Source organism: Schistocerca piceifrons, chromosome 4, assembly GCF_021461385.2.
Source record: "Schistocerca piceifrons isolate TAMUIC-IGC-003096 chromosome 4, iqSchPice1.1, whole genome shotgun sequence".
Taxonomy (NCBI): domain Eukaryota; kingdom Metazoa; phylum Arthropoda; class Insecta; order Orthoptera; family Acrididae; genus Schistocerca; species Schistocerca piceifrons.
The window spans coordinates 370,921,373-370,949,059 of record NC_060141.1 but is presented as its reverse complement, the minus strand read 5'-3'; the positions used below and the strand labels follow the sequence as shown (position 1 = coordinate 370,949,059).

General features: G+C 42.4%; 1 protein-coding gene across 1 annotated transcript in view; it reads left to right on the top strand.

Moving 5' to 3' along the window:
- LOC124796278 (structural maintenance of chromosomes protein 5) overlaps positions 1 to 27,687 on the top strand; it is a 183,611-nt gene that overhangs the window by 88,175 nt on the left and 67,749 nt on the right. The window contains exons 8-11 of the mRNA XM_047260396.1: positions 18,303 to 18,504; positions 18,594 to 18,725; positions 21,544 to 21,698; positions 23,811 to 24,025. Coding sequence (XP_047116352.1) covers positions 18,303 to 18,504; positions 18,594 to 18,725; positions 21,544 to 21,698; positions 23,811 to 24,025 — 704 coding nt within the window. The remainder of the gene's footprint in view (positions 1 to 18,302; positions 18,505 to 18,593; positions 18,726 to 21,543; positions 21,699 to 23,810; positions 24,026 to 27,687) is intronic.

Below are 27,687 nucleotides of genomic sequence, written 5' to 3'. Positions count from 1 at the left end.
GCTTGGTTAGTTTTTGTATTCCCATACGTACTTTCTGCATTATAGCAGTTGTACCTTTTAAGTCACAGGTGGTCTTGCCTATGCTGTTTCAGCATAGTGTTGGGTTCGTTCTCTTGCCAACTTCCCTCATTTGTTTTTACTAATGACAACGTGACTGCCCTTTTACGTTTCCCCTTTATCCGTTTTATTTTTCTGACTATACTGAGATGTCCCGTTAGCAGAATGGAGTCTATTTGAAACAAGGGACTGATGACCTTGCTGTTTGGTCCCTTTAACCTCAAACAACCAACCAACCTGAGTGCTGCGATCAGGCCAGCTCAGTCTTGGTTCTGGTGGTCAACTACTGTGGCCGTGATGTGGTGCCAACGTCAGTTGAGCTCATTTTGTGGAGGGGCCTCTCATGACCTACCAGTCACGAAAGAGCCAGTTCTTCTCCTGGATGGCATCTTATGATGTTAATAAGCATCTGGCAGGAATGGTCCCATGGTTTCCTTGGTCCTTGTGGTGTGGCTATGTATGCTGCATCCAGTGTGTAATATGTTAGGGCCACAATGGCTGCGTCTGCTCCATGACGTCCGGGTTGGGTATGGTGGCAACTGTCTGTGCCAGGTGCACCCGGAAGTGCTTTCAGTTAACATTGCAGTGTCTTGCGGCTCTCCGGTGGTGCTACCTTGTCTGTGTCCAGGTCGAATATCACTGGCAATTGGTGTGACGACAGGACACAGTGGGTAGATGCAACTGCGTTATGGGTAGCCCCGTAGATGATGGTGATAGCGAGGACACCAGGGAGGCCATGTCGACAGTATACAGTAGGGTTGTAGGGCCCTACTACGATCGCATTGTGGTTTCTGGCCTCTCGGAGTAGCTGCCGTCTGCTGTTGTTTGTTACGTTGGATTTCCACTCCATATGTTTTGCGTTAAAGTTGCTGCATGTAGACGTTGCCGTGTATTGCCAGCAGTGTCTCGAAGTTTGCAGGTTGTGTCCCTCTTGACGGCTGGTATGCTGCAATGAATGTTACCTTCCCCATCGACCTCAGCGTCGAATTGTGCTCAATGCAAAGTTCTACTAGGCAGCTTCCCATTTAATTCCTCTCTCCCAGTCCTTGTTCTACTATTTTTCCTTCTCTTTTCCTGCTATTGAATTCCAGACCTCATCAAAATTAAATTTTTCACCTTTGTTAGCTGTTTGAATAATTTATTTTGGCTTATCTTATGTTTTTTCAATCTCTTCATCGTCTATGGAGTTAGTAAGCCTATATATAAACATGTACTGCTGTGATGGATGTTAGGTACTTTTTTATCTTGCCTTCTATAATGCTTTGGCTATGCTGTTCATAGTGACATACCTCTTTTCATATTTTCAGAGTCATTATTAAACCTGAATGAGATTTAAACTCGGCAGCAAAGATCAAAGCATGCGCTGATATGAAACTTCCTGGCAGATTAAAACTGTTTGCTGGATCGAGATTCGAACTTGGGACCTTCGCCTTTTGCAGGCAAGTACTCTACAGACTGAGCTACGTGATTACAACTCACATCCTGTCATCACAGCTTTACTTCAGCCAGTACTTCATCTGCTACTTCCCAAACTTCACAGAAGCTCTCCTGTGAAACTTGCATAACTAGCACTCGTGGTAGAAAGGAAGTCTTGCAAGTTCCACAGCAGAGCTTCTATGAGGTTTGGAAGGTCGGAGATGAGGTACTGATGGAAGTAAAGTGGTGAATACAGGGCCTTAGTTGTGCTTGGGTAGCTCAGTCAGTAGGACACTTGCCTGTGAAAGGCATAAGTCCCAAGTTTGAGTCTTGATCCAGCACACAGTTTTAGTCTGCTACGAACTTTCATTATTAAACCTGTTTCTACTTTACTCCTATTCGATTTTGTGTTGATAAACTTGTACTCACCTAACAAAAAATTCTATTCTTTCTGTCACCACATTTCACCAATTCTCACTTTATATCTTCTGCCTATCCATTTCCATTTTTAAATTCTCAACCTTGTCCACCCAATTGAGGATCTAACGTTCCACACCCTAACCCATACGATTGCAGTTTTGTTCCTTCTGATGACAACATCTGTAATAGTCTCTGCCTGGGAAGCTGAATGGGGGCTATTTTACCTCCTGAATATTATAACCTGGAGAAAGAGTAACTTTGATGATGATGATGATGATGATGATGATATGCCAACGAAGAACTGATTGTCCTTCTAAGAAGTATTTTTGCAAATTTTTTGAATTAGGTGAATAAATGTTAAAGATGTTTTCTATTTCCCAATTACTTCCCCTTGAGGGGCCACACAATGTTTTCTTCATTCCCTAATTGCATATCCTGGTTGCCATGTGTGGTACTCATTATTCAGGTATGTCTTTTCTCATTAAAGTTTTTTTTTTATGGGCTATCATTTTGTAAATGTTTTCTTGGAAGTAATTTGAAGATGTTATTTATTTCTTAATAAATTTTAATTGCAAATAATGGGAAGTCTATGATGATGTAACAACAGTACTATTTTATGAGAAGAATAGATTGCTGCTCACTGTAGGGGGGAGACATTGAATCACAGGCAGGCACAACAAAACGCGCGCGCGCCCACACACACACACACACACACACACACACACACACAAAAACCACTGTCTCTGGCGACTGCAGGCATCTATCCTTCTCATAATATTGTTGTAAATGTTAATTGCAGTTTGTGAAGCAAAACCAAAAAATCAGTAAGTTTGCCAGAACTGAAGAACCATGAAAAATAGCAGATTAATTACTGATATAATTAACACATTTTGAGAGCTGCTGAGGTAGTCATTGTAGATGGCATTTCTCAACTGCACATCTCAGAATATTAGTTTTACTGAATCATTGTATTAGTGCACATGTCGATGTAAAATCACACATTTTAGTGTATTTGTATGTGGTAATGTGTTATGAGCTTAGTAGGTAATGTTTGGCTGAAGATTTTATTGAAAGGATGCAGCTGCAGAATCTGTTTTAGGGGCAGCTATAAAAAAAAAAAAACTGATGGTGTAAAGTGACTCATTGTTGATCATTTGGTAATCTGTAGGCTGTAGAAGCATATTTGTTGATTGCAGAATGGTTCACAGAACTATTTTTAAGGGTACTTCTTTAATATTGGGTATTGATGTCTCATGTAATACATTTATATTGATTGTTGGAAAAGAGCAGTTACAGTAAGATACAATATAAGTACCACTCGTACGTTGTTAGTAGTATTCCTCAGGAAATGTTTCTTAACCCATTTACTGCTGCAGATGTGTATACCTCTCCTGCTCCGCAATGCCCCATGTGCTGTAGTGCTTTAGGTGTGTACACGCGCGCTGCTTGGGTTTTCCTACAGTGCTCTTGACCTCTGTACGTGTACTGAGCTGCTAATCTCTCATTGCCATAGATGGGTTACTTCCATATGTCGGTGAATAAAAACGTTTCAAGTATTTGTCATACAACGTATGTGCCTCTTTGCGGGATATCATTTGCAAAAATCCTTATTTCGATATCTTGAACTGTGTATGAAATATGACAATGGTTGTGACCACATAATTCCCGATTCGCAGGGATCGAAATGGGTACATGGCACGAGACCACCCGTTGGATATAAAAATCAATAACTTGAGAACAAAAGGAGATATCATTCTGCTCTGAATTCAAAATAAAATTTCAATATCATATCTACATTTCATATACTGCAATGTGTGAGCTAAAATCAACCATACACAAAGTTTATGCACTATGTTTTTACCTCTGCAAACTCTTTAAAATTTCATGCAATGTTTTACTTCATTTGATGCAGTGAGGTAACTGTGACATATAATGAAAAGAAATTCAGTCCTTTCTTGAGCTAAGGTATCAGACTGTAAGATGTGGGGAAAAAAATTAGTTTCAAAATTTTATTGATAGAGGACCAGCAATCTTTTTAATGTTTCACGAAACAGTTATTAACAAATCTGTCAGAGTTCTAGTACATATGTTTGGCGATTGATTTTGAATCAGCTGGTCCATTCTCAAGCCTGACTTATTGAGACTGCACTGGAGGTCCCTGATCTTAATAACAAACTTCAAAATGGCAATACATGCTGTAAAAGTGACCTCAAATGACTGTCACAATCAGCATATGCCTACTTAACAAACCAGAATCAAACTATGCTAAGCAAGCACTGTTGATTAGAAACTAGTTGCTAAACATGCGTACTGCATCTGTGACAGATTTGCTAATAAACACTTCATGAATTTTGTTGAAATTAAGTAATAAGTTATTTCATAGCAGCCTGCAGATCTTCATGGACACAATGGGGCACACTGTGCGTGACCATCTGTAGGATATAAAAACAGTAACTCGAGAACGATATGAGGTATCCTTCTACTTCAAATTTTAAATAGAACTTCGATATCTTATCTATTGGGGTGGTGCTTAAGTTCATAACAGTTTTCTGTAAGTTTAATAAACACAACAGACACACACAACAGAGACTTTAGTGAGACATTCTCCTTCACTGTTTACAGTAGTCTGCCAGCACTGGAGTAACTCTCGGATTCCGAGACTGTAGAAATTACGTGGTTTTGATGCAAAGAACATGTTGAGCCATGATCAGCATGCATTTTCATCAGAAAGGAAGTTCCTTGAAGGTTGTTCGATAGAGATTAGAAAAGTTGAAATCTGAAGGCCAAAGATCAGGTAAATAACGTGGATATGGAATGACTTCCTAACCAAACTACTGGCTAGTGTTTTTCGTCAGTTAAGTCAGAATACGGGTGGGTGCTATCGTGAAGTAGCATCACTTCCCACAGACTTCCTGATGTTGTTCTTTGTTTGTCTCTGCAAGATGTCTCACATGTTGATGTTACGGGTTAGCAGTAATGGTTACACCTCTGGGAAGCAACTCGTAGCATGCCACACTGTTGCTGTTTCACCAGATGCACAACTTTATCTTTTGTGGATGCACACAGGTCTGTGTATGGGGAGTTCTTGCTCTGTTTGGGCTCAACGATTCCTATCTTTTCCTTATGTTAGCATAAAGACACCATTTCTCACGGTTAGCAAAGACACAGAATAGGAACGGTTGGCGGTGTTCTCGAGCCAGTTGGTGATGAGCAAGCAGACACACACATATGACCTCCTGGCTGATTTTTGTGATTTTGGCTTAGAGCACGCATTACCCATAAGCCTGATTTTTATTTTATTTTATTTATTTTTTTTTTAAAGCCTTCCCCATTACATACAAATGTCATATGGTGGTGGAATGATCACAGCTCATCACATTTCCCAGTTCTTAAGTACACTCATGTGGATCATTGTGGATTAATGTGTTTAAACGATCTTCATCAAACCCCAAAAGTCTTTCTGTATGTGGAGAGTCACTAACGTCAGAATGATCCTCCTTAAAAATGAGAACATTTTCTTGGCATGCTCTGTCCAATGGCATTATTCCCATACACAGTGCAAATGTTTTTAGTTTCCTCCACTGCTGTCACCTGTATGTTGAACTCAAACAGAAGAAAATGTCAGAAATGTTCCAATGACAATATGTAAACTCAAAGAACAACAGTGAAACACAAATGAAAAATGACAATCAGTAAATAAACCCATAGCAACTGGAATACCAACATGCAAAACAAAAACACTACAACTTGTGCACCAACCAAATACATTTCATATACCACAATACGGAGCTAAAATCAGACCTAATGAAAGTTTATGCAGTGTGTTTGCCTCTGCAAACTCTTTAAAATACTTGAACTGTATTACTTTATTTCATGTACCACAGTTACTATGATCAATAATGAAAAGAAAATCAGCCCTTTATCAAGCAAAGATATCAGACTGTAAGATGTGCAAAAATCAAATTGAGTGATAAGTATTCCATAGTGGCCAGAACTCTGTCTCCAAGCACAAGTTTCAACATTGGTGAGCAGTACTGCCACAGCAACGCCACAGTCAGCGTGAAATGTATAGAGTATGTCTATAGCAGTGATAGTGATAATATTCACTGATCTGGAGATAAGAAAGATCTCCTTAACCAAGTATTCCATATCACGAAAGATAATACAGTTCAGACACTTGTTTGTGTACCATTGCCCAGGACCATGATTCTTAGGGGACCATGATTGCTCAGAGTTCAAGGGATGACATCTTGGATCATAGCATTGAACACTCAGAGGAAGAATGAATCTAACCCTGCAGAACTTATCTTTCCATATATTAGTTTGAGGAGCTTAATACGCAGATTAGAATGGTCAGATGGACTTCTGTGAATGGTAATACATTAATCAGTGGTCGAAAAATAAAAGGGGTGTTGCAGGTGGGATGGTCAGTACTCATTGATATGACAGGAACAGTCATTCGAAGCAAAAAAATCTAGTAGAAAATGCATTCCGCAAGAGCTATGAGCACTTGCTCATCTTCACTACTGAATAGGTGCGGATGATTTTTAAGGTGTGCATTTTTGATAGACTTTTTTCCTTGTTTTGACCCATACCGAACTCTCAGAAATATGGAAAGCAAAGAGTTTCCAATACAACAGATTTCTTTTGCTATATCAAAGATGAAGTAGTACTCATAACTCTTAAGATATGCATCTTTGAGTCCACATTTTGTAGATTATGTTTGCTCTGAATGGTCATTCCTGTCATATTCCTGAAAATTGAACATTCCGCCTGGGACACCATGTATATTTAACTAAGAGCTTGTTTCACTGGAAAGATTGTCCTGTACTCTTTTGGTGGAGAAGCGTTAGATCGCTAATATCCGTATGGAGGAGATGTTGAGTTGCAGACAGGCGCAACAAAAAGACTGCTTCATGCATAAGCTTTTGGCCAAAATGCCTTCTCCTAACGTAGAAAATACACACACATTCATGCAAGCACAACTTGCACATGCACACAACCACTGTCTGTGGCCACCGAAGTTGGCCTTAGTGGCCAGAGGCAGTTGTCACATGTGTGCAGTTGTGCTTGCATGAATGTGTACGTGCTTTCTATGTCAGAAGCAGCCCTTTTGGCTGCACGATCACATGTGTAGCTGTCTTTTTGTTGTGCCTGTATGCGACTGAACATCACCTCTATATAGTGAGTAGCAATCTGTCCTTTTCATTATAGTTTCAAAATTAAAACTGTGTTATTGATATATTATCTGCCTAAAAAAGTTTAAATGTACACTATTTTCAGATTGCCTACTTTTTGATGGTAGAAGGAGAATTAAAATAAACAAAAGTAAATGGTTTACATTAATGTTTATTCTAACTTCCTTTTTTGCTACTGTCTAAGCCAGTCTGTGATATCATTATTTTTCACCATCATCACTGTTATCATTGTCTGGGATGATAATTTCACCTAACCAATGAGACGCGAGAAAAGAGTCAATCTATTGCTACATGTTGTTGTTGTTGTTGTGGTCTTCAGTCCTGAGACTGGTTTGATGCAGCTCTCCATGCTACTCTATTCTCTGCAAGGTTCTTCATCTCCCAGTACCTACTGCAGCCTACATCCTTCTGAAACTGTTTAGTGTATTCATCTCTTGGTCTCCCTCTACGATTTTTACCCTCCACGCTGCCTTCCAATACTAAATTGGTGATCCCTTGATGCCTCAGAACATGTCCTACCAACCGATCCCTTCTTCTAGTCAAGTTGTGCCACAAACTCCTCTTCTCCCCAATCCTATTCAGTACCTCCTCATTAGTTATGTGTTCTACCCACGTAATCTTCAGCATTCTTCTGTAGCACCACATTTCGAAAGCTTCTATTCTCTTCTTGTCCAAACTATTTATCATCCCACTTCCATACAAGACCACATTCCATACAAAAACTTTCAGAAACGACTTCCTGACACTTAAATCTATGCTCGATGTTAACAAATTTCTCTTCTTCAGAAACGCTTTCCTTGCCATTGCCAGTCTACATTTGATATCCTCTCTACTTCAACCATCATCAGTTATTTTGCTCCCCAAATAGGAAAACTCCTTTACTACTTTAAGTGTCTCATTTCCTAATCTAATTCCCTCATCATCACATGATTTAATTTGAATACATTCCATTATCCTCGTTTTGCTTTTGTTGATGTTCATCTTATCTCCTCCTTTCAAGACACTGTCCATTCCGTTCAACTGCTCTTCCAAGTCCTTTGCTGTCTCCGACAGAATTACAATGTCATCGGCGAACCCCCCCTGCGGGTTCGGGGGTTAGAATAGGCCCGCGGTATTCCTGCCTGTCGTAAGAGGCGACTAAAAGGAGTCTCAAACGTTTCGGCCTTCTGTGATGGTCCCCTCTTGGGTTTGACCTCCTTTTTTTTCCAAATTTCCGTTGTCAGTGCGTGCCATTTGGGGAAGGACACCTTACGTGGTGTTTTTCTATTGGTCCATCATGCTCCACCATCTTGCATGTTACCTATTGTCGTGTGGGGGGGACTACGCCCAACATCATCTGGGTTGTCTCCTTCTCGCCTTGTGCGCACTCTTCTTCTTAGCGCCTACGACCACTGTGGACCCTTTCAACACCTAAAATCCAGCACGGTAGCCAGTCCGTTGTGGTGGGGTCGTCATGTACCCTCTTGGTGGTAGCCCCCTGACCACGCAGGGATCGCACTACAGATGCCAGAGCTGTTTCCTCCCCATGCATGCCAAGGAGTATGTGCCCATCTTGTCTGGGGCACGGGGACTCCGGGCAATGGGATATCGGCCAGGTACCCGTTGCTTTGGCTGGGTGGCGCCCTTGGGGAGAGCCCTCGTTCGGAGTAGGTGGCATCTGGGCGGATGTGGCGCAATGAAGCGCAATAAATCACACCAAGCTGGTGGTCGCACGGCCACCAGCGTCTCTAAGCGAGGTAGAGTCGACTTTGATGCTGCGCAATATGACCCTCAGACGTTCACCTCGTTGGCTGCGCCATGGGAGGGACGCCGATCTAGTGCCAAGCGGGAGCCTTACGTACCGCAATACCTTGTCTGCAGCAGGACTGATGGTGACTCCTTTCTTATGACGAAGCCTATGTTTTTTGTGGAACACCTGGAGGATAAGTTTGGGGAAGTGGTGGGGTTGTCAAAAATGAGGAATGGGTCCATCCTCCTCAAGACGTCCTCCCCAGCCCAGTCACGAGCGTTGCTCTTGTGTGATAAGCTGGGTGACGTCCCTGTTACCGTCACTCCCCACAGTAGCTTAAATATGGTCCAGGGGATTATTTACCATCGTGACCTCTTGTTGCAATCCGATGACGAGCTGAGAGCCGACTTGGAATGACGTGGTGTGCATTTTGTCCGTCGTGTACATAGAGGACCCAAGACAAACAGGGTGGCCACCTGTGCCTTTATCTTGGCCTTCGAGGGTGATGTCTTGCCCGAGAAGGTCAAGGTGATGGTTTACCGTTGCGACGTCAAGCCATACGTGCCTCCACCGATGCGGTGCTTCCAGTGCTGGAAGTTTGGGCATATGTCCTCCCGTTGCCCATCCAGCGCTACATGTCGAGATTGCGGACGCCCCTCTCATCCTGATTCTCCATGTGCGCCTCCGCCTGTATGTGTCAACTGTGGGGAGCACCACTCTCCATGCTCGCCGGATTGCCCCGTTCTTCATAAGGAGCGGAAGATAATGGAATTTAAGACCCTGGACCGGCTTACTTATCGAGAGGCTAAACAGAAATATGAAAGGTTGTATCCTGCTTCCATTCGAACATCTTATGCTGCAGCCACGTTATCGTCGCCCACGTGAGCGACGGTTGTCGCCTCATCTGTGCCGCCTTCAGTGGGCCCTCGGGGCCGTGTATCTCTGTCTGCTCCCCTCGTGCCTGGGGGCAAGCCTTCCTCTGTTGCCCCCTTAGCAGTTGGGGGCAAACCCTCTTCTGTCGCTCCCCCCACGCTTACTTCGGGAGTGACATCTGCTCCACAACCGGGAGGCTCGATCCCTCCCCCTCCTTCTCCGCCGGCGTTGCCTCCGCCGGTTCCTATCTCGCGGAAGGGGTCCCTCGGGGCTCTCCCTTCCTCCGTTTCTTCTCCTCCCCAGCCGGATGTCAGCCAGTGGCTGAAGGTTCCGCCGCCTGCTGGTCATAGGGCTTCTGCGTCGTCGTCAGCCTCCGACGCTCCTTCAGAGAAGCTCTCCCAGCCCTCTCACCCTAAGGGCCGACGTGAGAAAAAGGAACGGCATGTGTCCAAGAAGAAGGACGTTTCGGCGGTTTCAGCACCGCCTGCTGTACCTAGTCCTGGCTCCGGGGATGAGGTGGAGATCCTCGCCTCTGCCGCGGATCTCGCCCTCACGGAACCCTTGGGGGCCTCTCCTATGGACTCAGCTGACTCTCCCCCGGTGGCGGCAGTTGGCTCTGAGGTGCTGTCTGCCTCTTAGTCGCATTCACGCCCTCCCAGTCCCTTCCTGCTTCCATTCTCCAATGGAACTGCGGTGGTTATTTCCGCCACCTGCCTGAGCTCCGGATGCTTCTGAGTGATTCCCCTGTTCTCTGCATTGCTCTGCAGGAAACTTGGTTTCCTGCACTGCGGACCCCCGCCCTTCGCGGTTATCGGGGATACTATAAGAACCGCGCTGCCTGTCAACGAGCGTCAGGTGGGGTTTGTCTTTTTGTTCACCACTCTGTCTGTAGCTCGCCAGTACCCCTTCAGACGCCTTTAGAGGCAGTCGCTGTCAGGGTTGAGCTCTCGCTGGCTATTACTGTTTGCTCTGTTTACATTCCTCCGGATGGGGAGCTCCCCTGACATGTCTTGGCTGCACTGCTGGCTCAACTTCCGCCACCTTTGCTGCTTCTAGGCGATTTCAATGCCCACATCCCTCTATGGGGTGGGACTGTCTCCGATGACCGCGGTCGGGCCGTGGAGCATGTGTTGGCTCAGCTCGACCTTAGCCTCTTGAATACCGGTGCTCCCACGCATTTCAGTGTGGCCCATGGCTCTTCCTCGGCCATCGATCTCTCTCTTTGCAGCCCCGGACTTGTCCCATCCCTCCACTGGCGAGTGCATCCTGACCTCTGTGGTAGTGACCATTTTCCCATCTATTTGTCACTGCCCCAGTGTCATTCTTTTGGGCGCCTGCCCCGCTGGGCTCTCCACAGGACTGACTGGCCGGCTTTTACTTCTGCTGCAACCATTGAGTCTCCCCCCCAAGGTGACATTGACGGGGTGGTCCGTGTGTTAACCACATCCATCATTTCGGCGGCCGAGGCTGCCATCCCCCGCTCTTCTGGACTCCCTCGGAGGAAGGCTGTACCCTGTGGTCGCCGGAGATTGCCGAGGCTATTCGCGACCGTCGGCGGGCTCTCCAGCGTCATAGGCGGCACCCGTCTCTGGAGACTCTCATCGCCTTTAAGAGGCTCCGTGCCTTGGCCCGCCGTCTTATTGCACGGCGTAAGCAGGAGTGCTGGGAGCGGTATGTCTCCTCCTTGGGCTCCTGTGTCTCCCCTCGCTCGTGTGGTCCCGGATCCGGCGGATTTATGGATACCAGACCCCTATGGGTGTACCTGGGCTCTCCTTGGACGGCGCTGTCTGCATGGACGCTGCCGCCATTGCTGAACAGCTTGCCTCGCACTTTGCGAAGAGCTCGGCGACTGCATCTTATCCCCCCGCCTTTCGCTCTCTAAAGGAGCGAGCCGAGCGGACGCAGTTCTCATTTCACACGCGTCGTTTTGAAAAATACAATGCTCCTTTCAGCGAGAGGGAATTCCTCGCTGCCCTCGCCGTTTGCCCTGATACAGCACCAGGGCCGGACTGCATCCACGCGCAGATGCTGAAGCATCTCTCCCGGGACTGCCAGAGACACATTCTCGCGGTATTTAACCGCATTTGGAGCGAAGGCGTGTTCCCGTCGCAATGGCGAGAGGGTGTTATTGTCCCCATCTTGAAGCCCGGTGCGGACCCACTGGCGGTGGACAGCTATCGTCCCATTACCCTCACCAACGTTTTGTGCAAATTGCTCGAACGTATGGTGGGGCGGCGTTTGTGTTGGGTCCTTGAGTCGCGCGGTTTCCTCGCTCCATCCCAGGGTGGCTTCCGTCAGGGCCGGTCTGCCACGGACAATTTGGTGCGGCTGGAATCTGCTATTCGTACGGCCTTTGCCCGACGTCAGCATCTCGTTGCTGTATTTTTCGATCTGCGGAAGGCGTATGACACCACATGGAGGCATCACATCCTCGCCACGTTGTATGAGTGGGGTCTTCGTGGTCGGCTCCCGGCTTTTCTTCAAACCTTTCTATTGCACCGCTCTTTCCGGGTGCAAGTCGGTGCCGCCTCTAGTTCTTCTTATACACAGGAAAATGGGGTCCCGCAGGGCTCGGTGGTGAGTGTGTACTTATTTCTAGTGGCCATTAATGGTCTGGCTGCAGCCGTGGGCTCATCGGTGTCTCCTTCTTTGTATGCTGACGACTTCTGCATCTCATTTAGCTCCACGACTACGGGAGTCGCCGAACGCAGGCTGCAGGTAGCCGTTCGGAAGGCAGCATCATGGGCTCTGACTCACAGTTTTCAATTCTCTGCAGCCAAGACTCGAGTTATGCACTTCTGCAGGCATCGGACGGTCCACCCTCATCCTGAACTTTACCTCGACTGCCACCTGCTTGAAGTGAAGTGGTGGACACTTGCCGCTTCTTGGGACTCGTGTTTGATGCCCGGCTCACATGGGTTCCTCATATTACTCAGCTGAAGCAAAAATGCTGGCGGCACCTCAACGCCCTCCGCTGCCTTAGCCACACGTCTTGGGGTGCGGATCGCTGCACGCTGCTGCGATTGTACAGAGCCCTTGTGCAGTCTCGGCTTGATTATGGGAGCCTGGCCTATGGGTCTGCATCACCCTCAGTGTTGAAGTTGTTAGACCCCATACACCACTGTGGGGTCCGGCTTGCAACTGGCACTTTTCGTACGAGCCCCGTGGATAGTCTACTGGTGGAGGCCAGGGTTCCCCCGCTGCGGATTCGCCGCCATCGACTGCTCGCCGACTATGCTGTCCACGTGCATTGCTCGCCAGGCCATCCCAATCGTCGCATGCTTTTCCCTGCCATGGTCCTCCATCTGCCCGAACGGCGACCTAGGTCTGGGCTTTCCGTCGCTGTCCGCGTTCAGTCCCTGCTGTCGGAATTGGGTTTATTCCTCTTCCGCCTCCCTTCCGGGTCCGTGCACCTACGCCTGCCTGGTGTTTGTCCCGGCCGTCCGTCCGTCTGGACTTGGCACAGGGACCCAAGGACTCGGTTCCGCCTGTGGCCCTCCGTCGCCGTTTTCTTGCGCTCCTCGCCTCATTTTCGGTCTGTGAGACTGTCTACACTAATGGTTCCCTGGTTGATGGTCGCACTGCCTACTCTTTTGCTCATGCTGCCCATGTTGAGCAGCGCTCCTTGCCGGCTGGCTGCAGTATTTTTACTGCAGAGCTGGTGGCCATATTGCGCGCTCTTGAGCATATGCGTTTCTGCTCAGGTAGGTCCATCGTGATCTGCAGTGACTCCCTGAGCAGCCTTCAGGCCATCGACCGCTGCTATCCCTCCTCTCCTCTGGTGTCCTCCATTCAGGAGTCTGTTTCCGCCATTGCCCGTTCTGGTCGTTCGGTGGTCTTGGTTTGGACGCCCGGTCATGTTGGCATCCCAGGGAACGAACGTGTAGACAGGCTGGCCAAAGGGGCGATCCACGCCCTGGCTTTGGAGATCGGCCTTACGGCTCGCGATCAGCAGCTGGTGTTGCGCCGTAAGCTGATTGGGATGTGGGCTGCTGAGTGGTGTGGCATGACAGCCCCGAATAAACTGCGGGCTGTCGAGGGGACGACCGATGTGTGGCGTTCCTCCCTGCGGGCTCCTCGCAGGGACTCGGTAGTCCTGTGTCGGCTGCGCATCGGCCATACATACCTGACGCACGGCCATCTGTTGCGTCAGGAGGATTTCCCCTTGTGTCGGTGTGGGTCCCGGCTGACGGTCGGCCACATTTTGCTGGAGTGTCCTTGACTGCGCACACTCCGGCAATCTTTTAATCTCCCGGGCACTTTGGCTTTGGTTTTATCCGACGATGCCTCCATGGCTGACAATGTTTTGCATTTTATCTGTAGTAGTCCTTTTTATGGTTCGATTTAGGGAGGTCCTGCGCCTTTCCCTTTCTGTGTCTTTTGTCCTTGTGTCTGTTGCTGTTCCGGTGTGCCGTCAGATGGTTGACTCTTTCCCTTTTTTTTTTCTCTCGTGGTCAGTCAACCAGTCTCCGGCCATCCTCCTTTCTTCTGTTTCTTTCCGTCTGTTCCTCTGTCCTGTTCTTGTCTGTAGTGTTTGTTGCTGCATTTGTGTTCTTTTAGCGCCTGGCGGGACGTCTCCTCCCCCTTTGGTTTTCACCTGCTCCGTAGATTTTCGGCTCGCCTGATTTTGGAATGGGGGACTGATGACCTTCGCTGTTTAGTCCCCCTTAAACATCCCAACAACCACCACCATCATCGGCGAACCTTAAAGTTTTTATTTCTTCTCCATGGATTTTAATACCTACTCCAAATTTTTCTTTTGTTTCCTTTACTGCTTGCTCAATATACAGATTGAACAACATCGGGGAGAGGCTACAACCCTGTCTTACTCCCTTCCCAACCACTGCTTCCCCTTCATGTCCCTCGACCCTTATAACTGCCATCTGCTTTCTGTACAAATTGTAAATAGCCTTTCGCTCCCTGTATTTTACCCCTGCCACCTTCGGAATGTGAAAGAGAGTATTCCAGTCAACATTTTCAAAAGCTTTCTCTAAGTCTACAAATGCTAGAAATGTAGGTTTGCCTTTTCTTAATCTAGCTTCTAAAATAAGTCGTAGGGTCAGTATTGCCTCACGTGTTCCCATATTTCTACGGAATCCAAACTGATCTTCCCCGAGGTCAGCTTCCACCAGTTTTTCCATTCGTCTGTAAAGAATTCGTGTTAGTATTTTGGAGCCGTGACTTATTAAACTGATAGTTCGGTAATTTTCACATCTGCCAACGCCTGCTTTCTTTGGGATTGGAATTACTATATTCTTCTTGAAGTCTGAGGGTATTTCGCCTGTCTCATACATCTTGCTCACCAGATGATAGAGTTTTGTCAGAACTGGCTCATCCAAGGCTGTCAGTAGTTTCAATGGAATGTTGTCTACTCCCGGGGCCTTGTTTCGACTTAGGTCTTTCAGTGCTTTATCAAACTCTTCATGCAGTATCATATCTCCCATTTCACCTTCATCTACGTCCTCTTCCATTTTTATAACATTGCCTTCAAGTAAATCGCCCTCTATATACTCCTTCCACCTTTCTGCTTTCCCTTCTTTGCTTAGAACTGGGTTTCCATTTGAGCTCTTGATATTCATGCAAGTGGTTCTCTTTTCTCCAACGGTCTTTTTAATTTTCCTGTAGGTGGTATCTATCTTACCCCTAGTGATATGCACCTCTACATCTTTACACTTGTCCTCTAGCCATCCCTGCTTAGCCATTTTGCACTTCCTGTCGATCTCATTTTTGAGAAGTTTGTATGTCTTTTTGCCTGCTTGATTTCCTGCATTTTTATATTTTCTCCTTTCATCAATTAAATTCAATATTTCTTCTGTCACCCAAGGATTTCTACTAGCCCTCGTCTTTTTACCTACTTGATCCTCTGCTGCCTTCACTACTTCATCCCTCAGAGCTACCCATTCTTCTTCTACTGTATTTCTTTCCCCCATTCTTGTCAATTGTTCCCTTATGCTCTCCCTGAAACTCTGTACTGCCTCTGGTTCTTTCAGTTTATCCAGGTCCAATCTCCCTAAATTCCCACCTTTTTGCAGTTTCTTCAGTTTTAATCTACAGTTCATAACCAATAGATTGTGGTCAGAGTCCACATCTACCCCTGGAAATGTCTTACAATTTAAAACCTGTTTCCTAAATCTCTGTCTTACCATTAGATAATCTATCTGAAACCTGTCAGTATCTCCAGGGTACTTCCATGTATACAACTTTCTTTCATGATTCTTAAACCAAGTGTTAGCTATGATTAAGTTATGCTCTGTGCAAAATTCTACCAGACGGCTTCCTCTTTCATTTCTTAGCCCCAATCCATATTCACCTACTATGTATCCTTTTCTCCCTTTTCCTACTCTTGAATTCTAGTCACCCATGACTATTAAATTTTCGTCTCCCTTCACTACATCCTACATATAAGCAGCAATAAAATTTATAATCTTGCTTGTCACAAATATTTAATTTTTTTCGTTTGAGTATGTTGTTTCTGAACATGTGCTTATGGTGGAACCTGAGAAAACACCTGTTCTTTTCCAAACACGTTACAGATTTTGCATGTATAATAACATGAGAATATAACAATATTCCATCGTCTCTTGCTTCCAAACATGTCATCTGTCCATTGATGAAAACAGCAGCTGACAAACCTTCTTTCATTCTCAAGATACCTGACAGTGAGCATTGACAACATTGCTGCATGAAACACGCAAGTGTGCCTCTGACTCCTATCAAGGCTTTTCTGTATTCTACAGAAAGGTTTACTATTCTTAAGTAGTTGTTCAATGTGAAAGTCATTTCAGTTCTGACTACAAATGGATTCATAAAAATTGCAGTTTAAACACAGTAAATGTTCATTGAAAGGTAAGGTTCATGGTATACAGTCCCTCAGTTGGCAGCACGACAAAATTTGATGCTTGCTCCACATTCCCCTCCCAACATTTGCCCTAGTTCTCAGACAAGATGTTTGTCATTGTTCCCCTTCCAACCCTTCTGAATTTTTGACAAAGCTTCATCTGTAAATGTAAGACAGTCCCTATATTAATCTATCACAAAAGTAAAAATGTTCACCTCACCAACAATAGTTCATACATAAGATTACCCTGCATTTTTTGAATGACAAATTTGGGAAGAAACCTTGCAGTCTGGTAAGTAAATCAGAAATGTTTATAAAATAATGTAATCTTTGAATTTCTCTTAAGAGTGTTGTTGTTGTAAATCTTTACATTTCTCCTATACATCAAACCATATGATTTGAAAATTTTATGCATAGTCACACAAAAAAGATATAATTGCTTGTAGCTTTCAAACTTCTATTCTTGTTCCATCTTTAACATATTACACACACAAAGACAGTCAGATCATTTCCTTGGCCATGGCAACTTTAACCATTGATGAATGGTCATTAGGATAAGCAGTTTGGGAGGGAGGGGGGGGGGGGGGAGGGAAATCATGGTGCTGAAGATGTGTAGTAGTAGCAATGACACTGTAAGACATAAATAGCTTGGGAGGAATAGGTATGTGTTGAGAGACCAGGTGTGGCTCTCAATGTCTGTAACAAACCTGTAGATTCATAGTAGTAACAAAAATTGAAGTGTGGAACCAGGATGTGTGAAAGGGTAAAGGGGAGTACAGTCATAGTATCAGAGGTCATTGTGTGCAGGAAGGGAATCTGACAAGGAAGTGTTGTGATCATGTTCAGGTTGCTTGAGCTTGCAGTTGACCACAGTGGGTTAACAGGTTAAAAGATATTTAGCTGTTCTGTCAGTCACATAAATTTTGCACAAGTAGTAGCACAGCCAGTAGATGAAGTGGATGCTTTCACCCTTTGACAGGATTTCATTTGCAGGTGATTGGTTTGTTAAATGACAGGTGATGCATCTGAGTAGTTCACAGGTATTACCCATGGAGTTAGAAGCAGAATTGACACAGTGACATATTGGGTTATTACGTAGATTGGGTGGGTAATAGGATACCACTCCTTGGTATGAATACCTCTATTAATCTAAAATTTTGCTACTACTGCAGAGAGCTGATCCCCCCTCCCCTCCCTCTCCCCCCTCCCTTCCCCTCCCCATTATTTTGACTTTACTCTCCCTTCTTTGTGTGCATTTCATTTTTCTCCTCTATGCATGTCAATTGACAACCACTCATCAGCAGTTTTTGTTATTATAGCCACAGAGAGAAACATATGGTTTTGTCTGTAGGCTTCTCTTTTTCTTTTTTCTGAGTAATTTCCATTCTTGAATTTCTGTTATCAAGAACATGTTATGATAAACTAGTAAACCAGCCATTTGATCTCTCCTTTTCAGTAATGAGATTACTTTCACATATGTCTTTATGATAGTATGCTGTTTGAGTATAATACTGAGGTATACTTACTTTGACATAGCATCGTTTTCCTATCCTATTTGGCATAGGTAGTAAACGTTTTGTACTGTGCTTGTTCACTACAATATATGTTTGAAATTTGAATTGTTTTGATTACAGTGCCAACATGGTGTGTCACTGCTGCAAAATTGCAAAAAGAGCTATCAGTATTTATATATTATTGGTCATGTCCAGTGGTAGTTGAATTTTTTAAATATTTTGTATGATTGTAAGTAATTGGATTTTTTATTTTACAGAAAATAAGAACAAGGGACAAAATAAACACCCTGAAAAATGAATCTGTTTCTAGAGAACCTGTATCTGAGAGAATAGAATATGTTAATCAGGAATATAAAAAGAAAATTGAAGCAGAGAAATCTCGAGAGTCAGAATTGGCTGCATTGCAGTTACAGTTGAACAAAATGCAGAATGATTTGCGTGAGCTCAGTAAACAGTCTGGTAAGATATGCAATGAAATTGATAATGAATAAGTTTTTACCTTTATTTGTGTTCACTAAATAGCTTACGGTATAAAACCTTTTACACAGATGACTCTACACACACTCAGCTGAAGGAAGTTCAAGAACAGGTCTCAAAAGTCAGTGATTCCTGCAACATCTTTCGTCACAAGTGTGAAGACTATAAAAGCAAGGTGTCGTATATAGACCATGAAATAAGAGGTATGTATGTGAGCATTCAAACAGGAAATCATAACAGAGGAATCCTTTCATTTTTAAAAGTACAGTAACTAAAGAATAATAATGCTATGAATCAACATTTTGCAAGATCTGAGTGCATTGCCTTCTTTCTCCACGTTATGTTATGATTGCATTATTCTGGTAGATCACTGAAACCTATTTTTTTGGAACCATCAGCTGATGATAAAAAACTGTGTTTGAAGATGATCTTTGCAACATTCCACTACTATAGCAAATAGCAGTGGATAAAACTTTTTGATACCAATGTAAATGTGACACCACTCGTTTTTGTGTTTGAATACATTATATACTCATGAACTGTAATTCTATTTTAAAATCAATGATGGCCTAACATTGGTACATATAATTTGTAAAGGAATTATATTTATGAAATCATGTTAACAAAACAATGATGATTGAGTTACTTTTTGAGATTGTTCATGATATTTTAAAAATATACTACAGCTGGCACTTAATACCATACTACATTTCTTGTGCTTAATTTTGAGAACGTAAATTGCAGAAAGTCCAGATAACTCTCTACTATTCTTGTATTTTACAGACGCACAGTAAATTCTAACCCATACTGTATTCTGATTCTCAATTTTCATATATTTACACATCTAGTGCGTTTTCTGCAAGCCAGATGACACATTGTAATTAAACATGTTGATACACCATAAGTCAGAAATTTAAATTTTTTGTAGTTTTACCAAATCAGGAAAATAAACAGATTAAAGAATAATAGTTAAATTGAGATATATTCTGGCAAATGAATGAAAAAATTATAAATCAGCTGCTGATGTAGAATTTCAATATGTAAATATTAACCCTTTGACTGCTACAAACGTGCTCGCTGCACTCAGTGGAAAGTGCAGCTTTGTTGTCGCCCTGTATCGCTGCCCACATTGGGAGACCTCCTCCTGGCTGCTACCTGTATACTGGTTTTCCTGCATGGACCAGATCCCCTGTGCTGAATATTCTTGGAATGCTGGAGGTGACAATTTCATCTGCCACTCTGGGTGTTGCCGCTCTCGATGGAAAATAAGTACAGTTACTGTAACAACTTAAGTTTTATCACTGTAAAACTCTGCTACAAATGATCACTGCATAGACAAACACACAGTAAAGTCAGTATAGTTTCACACTTAAGATTTACATCTTTCCTGGAGTTGATTTACTCTTTCCTGGCATTTTTAGTAGCATGTTAGAAGCCTGCGGCAGAAGCAGAGTATTGCTTTTGATTCGTTTAAGTGAGTTGTCGCTCTTTCTTAAATCTGCTGTCCTACATACATTCATAACTGTAATAACTCAAGTAAAATATGAATCTATCAGGATCGTTGCTTTAACACATGGACATCATTGAGAACCACAGTAATAACTTTTTCACTCAACATTTGTTTATTCTGTTACCGAATTGTCAGTGACATAGTTGAGTGGCCATGTGGGCTGCTGCTACTTGTATCTGATTTTAAGAACACTGTTTGGCAAAAAAATTTGATTGTTTCACACCTTACAGTATGGTATCTATGTTCAATAAAGAACTGAATTTCTTGTATTATTTGTGATAGCTGCTGTGCTGCATCCAGTTAAATAAAACACCGATCAAAATTTTTAGATTTTTGCAGAGGTAAAAACACATTGCATATACTTTGTGTATGGTTCATTTTAGGACAGTGATTGCTGTGTAAGAAATTAAGCTAATATTTCAAAATTGCATTTAAAAGTGAGAGCAGAGTCATTTGTATCAGTATTCTCAAGATATTGGGGTTTTATATCTATGGGAGGGTTGGTGTCTTGTGCCCAATATTCTGGCGATGCGCAGTGTGAATTATGTGGTCATAACACGTCATATTTCATAAACTGCTCAAGATATTGAAATGAGGTTTATTGCAAATGATAGCATGCAAAGAGGTGTGTATATTGCCTTTTGATTAATACTAAGAACTTTATCTGTTGAGATACAGACGTAACATTCTGGAAAGATATACTTCTTTCAATATCATTGAATATCTCATCAAAAATAAATATTGCAATATTGCAGACAATGATATTCGTGATATTCTGTGTGGGATACTCAGCATTAATTGAAACCTGTTTGTTGTTATACCATAAGATATAATTGCTTAGTAACTAAATGTTCAGTTATTTTGTATTCCATGAAATATTTTGTTTATTTACAACTTACAGAATGCACTTTAGCTACGTGTAATGATATTGAGTTGCCAACTAGTTCCTCCAGCAACACTATTGCAGTGGTCTTTATAGAGAGGTGTTTGATACTCTACTCCCAGTTTCTTTTATCCTGTGATACCAAGTACTAGGTGTAGCTGATTGTCACCACCTTCATGATATCTTGCTCTGTACAACCATAATGGGCTACCATTTTCTCGGTCAAAAATGAGATGAAAACAGCAACACCAATAGGAGCACAGCAGCAAACACGTATGGGCTGAAAAGGAAAGCTGCTGAGCGCTAAGTGCAGAAATGCAGCTATTTGGCTGTTCTACCTGACCACTAAGTGCTCTGCGTGTCAGTGAGTCTGAAGCACACAGAGACCTGAGTGGCTAGCTGTGTTAACACATTGGGAGCACAAAGGTGGCAGCAAGGGAGTGCACTTGTGTGTGTTTGTAGCACCTGACTGAAGGATTAAAGGTGTGCATAAACTCATTCAGAGCACCAGGGGACTGTAGCAGCGGCACATCGGCACATGTTAACACACCTGGAGTAGTCAAAGGGTTAAGGAGTATGCTACTTTTGGAACATTAAGGTGTCCACTGAAGTTACACTGCTTTTTCAGCACAGGACTCCGAGTTGCAAAGACTCAGAAATGTAGCAAATCAACGACTCTCGCTGCTGCAGCACAGGCATCCTGATGTCTACAGAGGAACTATGTGGCTACGTGAAAATAAACATCGTTTCTCTGGAAATGTTTATGACCCTATTGTCTTAGAGGTACCGGTTTCAATATATATATATAACTATACCAAATGCAATAATCATAGTGTTACTTCGTTTTGACAGAACATTTATGCAGTTTTTCTACTGAGTACCATTTATATTATTACACTACTACTACTACTACTACTACTACTACTACGTTATCACCATCATTGCTGTTTTTATGTTCTGTTCTTTTGCTTTCTTCTTCTATATTCGTATTGCACAAGCTATCATATGGTAACTATTGAAAGGCTCCTGCTGTTCACATGTGTGTGTGTGTGTGTGTGTGTGTGTGTGTGTGTGTGTGTGAAAAAGATTGCTAGTATTTTTTTGGTACATGATGGTGATGGTCTTTGATTATCTGGCAGCTTCTAAATGACAATGCAGAATTACTACTTTCTTTCACCTTAAATGGCTGGCAGTTTGCATGTTTTGTGAGTTATGGAACCTGATATATAAAATCTCAAATAATCAGTTCAAGAAGCTCATTGGGGCAACTGAAAATCTCACAGTGACGTTAAGTGTGGTTTAATTTTCTTCTTACTTCCACAAATTTTGGGCTAAATTTAGTTGAAATAAAATTTTTCTCTTTGTCACAGCTCTAATGCTATAATTACTCATAACGTTTTCATACATCATGGAAGCACTTACTCGATTATTTGTGTAGAAAATTCTGAGTATGCCTGTATGAGAAGATATCTACATCTACGTATGTACTGCTCAAGTCACTGTATGTTGTGTGATGGAGGATATCATATACCACCAATAATTATCCCTCTTATACTTGCAAACCCCAGAGACAGTGGTTTTCTTTGTGTGTGTGTGTGTGTGTGTGTGTGTGTGTGTGTGTGTGTGTGTGTGTGTGTGTGTGTGTGGCCTGCAGTGTTGTGACAGTGATGATGAACCATGTCACTGTACTTGGTGAATTGCGCTGCCGTTGGCAGGTAATTAGCTGACATTGATTTTACTAGTTGCTGGATTGTAATTGTTAACCAGACGTAGTAGCCCTCCTTAGCCTCAGCCATCGATATTCCACTCGTGGACTTAATGAAATTCTCATGCATTGTATATATTGTTGACTAATTTAATTAGTGTTCATTGACAAACTATTTCTTCTCAGATTTCTTTAGCTGTTGTGCTTGTAAGTGTGCACTTCGTCATAATATTCAGCTTTGGACTCAGTTGTCAATGAGAACTGTGATAATTTTCAGTAAATCTTCAGTTAAAAAATGCAAATCATCTTTAATAATTCTGTTTTCTGTTTATTATTACTTTTATTAATCAATTTAATTAACTTCCTGCAATAATTATTTGGTATGCTTTCATTAGGGCACAAGAATGTAACGTTCACTGATGTTAAGTATTTTGTTGTTGAGCTTTAATTATTTGATATTATTCAGTTCATATTTTTATTTCTCCATGACTGTAGATACTAAAATGCTTGGGACTAATTCTTCAGATTATGCAATAGGTCCTGGAAGTATAGAAATTATCATAATATGCATTGCATAAATAAATACGATACTTGTCCAGTCACTGTGACATACAGTCTTGTAATATGTATACAGCTTTCTTTGTGATGAACAGTACTTACTCTAGGAACATTACAATAATTACTTTAATCTCAGTCTTAACGTAAATGCAAAGGTGACAGATTGAAATACAACAGAATAATCAGTTTTCCACACATTCCTTTATGCATCTTTTGTTTGCTGTGAAGCCATCAACATGGGCAAAGCACACATGCTCTTTCCTGTGTGGTGTACCCTGCTTCTTCTACCTGGCACTTCAAAGCACAGAACAAGTGCCATGCCCAGTGGGTACTGCAGCTTGTGGTAACACTGTAATTGCTGTCTCACATTGAAGAGATAAGGTGTACATCCATATCCATTCACATGGAAAATCAGTGATAAAACCTCCAAACAGCTTTTGATTCCAAACTGCTTAACTAATAAACAGATCCAACTATTGTGAACATCATTCATTGGCTAGGTGGATGTTGGGTAACGCGTCACTCAACTGGAGTGATAAGTTACACAATAGGGTTTATTTTTTGAATTTTTCAGGGTGTTCTTGTATGCTATTTTACCTCTTTGTTAATCATATAATCCCTTTTTTTTCCAGACCAATTTGAAAGATCCAAGTTATGCGAAGTATGTGGAAGCTGTCATTTCAAACAGGGACTTACTAGCCTTTACATTTGAGGACAAAGATGATATGAACAATGCAATGAGGATACTAAGAGATGAAATGAACTTAAGGCTAAATTTTTTACATTCTGGTGAAATGCATCAACCATCTTCACACTATAAATCAACCATACCAATCAAGCACTTGAGGTAAGTTCCTGAATAACTTATACCTTTTTTGTGCCCTTCTGTCTTTCAGAATTTTCTGAGCATTTGACATTGTTTATTTTCCCACACAACTGGAAGACATTATAAGGAAACAGGGAAATAGAGGAACTTGTTATGTATAAAGTGAAATTAATGTTTGTTTCAAACTCTAGAAGTTAATAGGCATGAGGAGACAAGAAGGCATACATTTCAAGTGACTGGAAAGTGCAAGAAATAATGGAGACTAACATGTTATGTCAGTGGTGTTACCAGGATAAGATAGGTGTCTTTTGAGATGAGATGCAGGAGAAATAATATGTATCCCGATGAGATAAAATTCACATAAATTGAATCAGTCAGTTAATCCTGGGAGCGGAAAGACTTACCTTGGAATGACTCCTTACCCTCTCCCTTAAAACCCACATCCTTTCATCTTTCCCTCTCCTTCCCTCTTTCCTGAAGAAGCAACCATGGGTTGCGAAAGCTTGAAATTTGTGTGTGTATGTTTATGTTTGTGTTTGTTATTGTCTCTATCAACGTACCAACGCTTTCATTTCGTAAGTTACATCATCTTTGTTTTTAGATATATTTTTCCCATGTGGAATGTTTCCTTTACAAATGTCTGCTTGTGTCTGTGTATGTGCGGTTGGATATGGGTGTGTGCGCGAGTGTATACCTGTCCTTTTTTTCCCCCTAAGGTAAGTCTTTCCGCACGCGGGATTGGAATGACTCCTTACCCTCTCCCTTAAAACCCACATCCTTTCGTCTTTCCCTCTCCTTCCCTCTTTCCTGATGAAGCAACCATTTGTTGCGTAAGCTTGAATTTTGTGTGTATGTTTGTGTGTCTATCGACCTGCCAGCACTTTCGTATATATAACCTGTCCCTTTTTCCCCCTAAGGTAAGTCTTTCCACTCCTGGGATTGGAATGACTCCTTACCCTCTCCCTTAAAACCCACATCCTTTTGTCTTTCCCTCTCTTTCCTGATGAAGCAACCATGGGTTGCGAAAGCTTGAAATTTGTGTGTGTGTGTTTTTTTATTGTGTCTATCTACCAGGCATCCTGGTCAGCATCTGTTCACACAATGTGCGGCTGGTCATAATGCGCCAGGAACTAACAATCCCTGGTTCTAAACGCCCAGTGGAAACACTGGACCAACTTGATTACAAGCAAGTATGACTCGTGCAAGTAATAACAACATTACCCCAGGTGGTAACCAATCCACCCATCAACAGATGGCAACCAGGAATTCGGATTCTGGGGAACCTGGACTTACACGATTACATCAGAGAAAGTCGGAGCTCTCTGGCAAACTTCCACTTAAAACACCTACATACATTGGAACCTTTAACATAAATACATTAATCCAACCAGGAAAACTTCTAAACCTTACAACAGAACTTGAAAAGCAAAAGATAGTAATACTAGCTTTACAGGAGACACGTTTTACAGATGAAGAAACATCAGATTATGGCAACTATCGCATCTTTAAGAGCAAGACAGATAAACGAATCGGAAGAGGAGCCCCCCATCTCGGGATGGCGTTTATCATACACAAGAGCGTGCTCAGCTCCATCAAGGAAGTTACTCCCGTAAATAATAGGATAATGACGATACGCTTACAATGTGCCAACAAAACATACACAGTGGTTAATGTTCATGCTCCCACAAACGGAGACAACAAGAAAAACCCCATAGAAACAGAAAAGTTCTGGGAAAATTTGGAGAATATAATGGCCAAGATTCCAAAAAATGATACAAAAGTTCTACTCGGCGATTTTAATGCCCAAATTGGTAGAGAGAAAATCCACCAAAAAACCGTCGGCAAATATCCTGCACATAAATTTACCAATAAAAATGGTACAAGGCTCGTGGAACTATGTAAGCAGAACAACCTGAAGATAATGTCAACATCTCTAAGAAAATGTCCAAGAAAACAAAAGACATGGAGATCTCCTATACAACAAATTGGCGAGTTTCAAATAGATCATGTGGCGATTTCATACCCAGTACAAAAAGAAATTTACGACGTCCAAGTACGCAGAGGAGCAAACATTGATTCAGACCATTACCTAACTAGAATTAAAATCAAGTTTACAGCATGAAGAAGTCATCAGAAGAAAACAGAAATACAGAAATATGACACCAAGAAGATTAAAGAATCTAAAGTAAAAGATGAATGGGAGAAGGAAAAGGCAAACACATGGGAAGAATTTCATTCTAAAATCACGCGAATAGCTAAGGAAACTATTCCCTTGAAAAAGATATTCAAACACCCTTGGTGGGATTCAGACTGTGAAAATGCATTGGAATGCAGTAAAAAATCACAAGAAAGTCTACATTTATTTAACGAGGTTAGAAAACAGGTTTCAAAATCTATTAGGCAAGCAAAAAGGAAGTACACAAAGGCACAACTGGATGCCATAGAAGAAAATTTCCAAAACTATAATACAAGAGACTTCTACAGAACTTTCGCAGATAAAATACGAGGATATATCCCTCAAAATTTATGTTTCAGAAAACCAGATGGTAAATTAGCCCTAACAAACCAGGAAAACTGTCAAGTATTGGCTCAATATTTTTCTAACCTACTAAATTGCCCAGAACCTAGTTTAAGGTTTCCCAAAGAAATCAGTGCCAACGCTCAACCGGATTCATTACCACCAACACAGGAAGAAATCAAATGTCACATTAAAAACTTAAAAAATAATAGAACATCTGGCGAAGATGGCATTGTTGCAGAGCTATTAAAAAACCTAGGACCAAAGACGTTGCAAGAGCTCACAAAAATAATAACAAAAATATGGGAAACAGAAAAATTACCAGAGGATTGAAAATGTGCCCTTATTCACCCGTTACATAAAAAAGGAGACAGAACAAATGTCAATAACTACAGGGGAATCTCACTTTTACAAGTCACCTACAAAATTCTCTCAACATGCCTGCTGAAAAGAACACAAGAGCAGCTGGAACGCCAAATTGGTGATTATCAAGCAGGCTTCCGCCCCAGTCGCTCATGCATAGAACAAATATTTAATTTAAAGACAATATTAAAACACAAAGCAATTAGAAATGCCCCCATAATTTGTACATTTGTAGATTTTAAGAAAGCCTATGACTCATTTGACCGCCAATCTTTGTTTAACATTTTAGAGGAACTTGGACTTGACTCCAAAACACTAAGGCTTATCAAAGAATCACTGACAGACACTGTATCTAAAGTTAAATTCAGGGAAGAAATCTCTGAACCTTTTCTCATAAAAACTGGAGTACGTCAAGGTGACGGGCTATCTCCACTTCTGTTTAATATAGTCCTGGATAAAGTCATTAAGGAATGGGAAAAAGAATTAAAAAATCAATCCTACTGGAAACCAATCCATCTTGGTAGAACCAAAGACAACGTGGAGATATCTTGTTTAGCATTCGCGGACGACTTGGCCATACTTTCAGATGATGAAGAAATCGCCACCAAACAAATAGAGATCCTTAAGGAATGCGCGGATAAAGTAGGTTTACAAATTTCGTTTCAAAAGACAGAATTTTTCTGTACGAAATTCCATATACACAGTTTGAACACAAAATATGGAAAAATAAGTAGAGTAAAACATTTTAAATACCTAGGTGAAATTTTGGAGCCAACCGGAGGAGAGAAAGTTGCACAGAAGA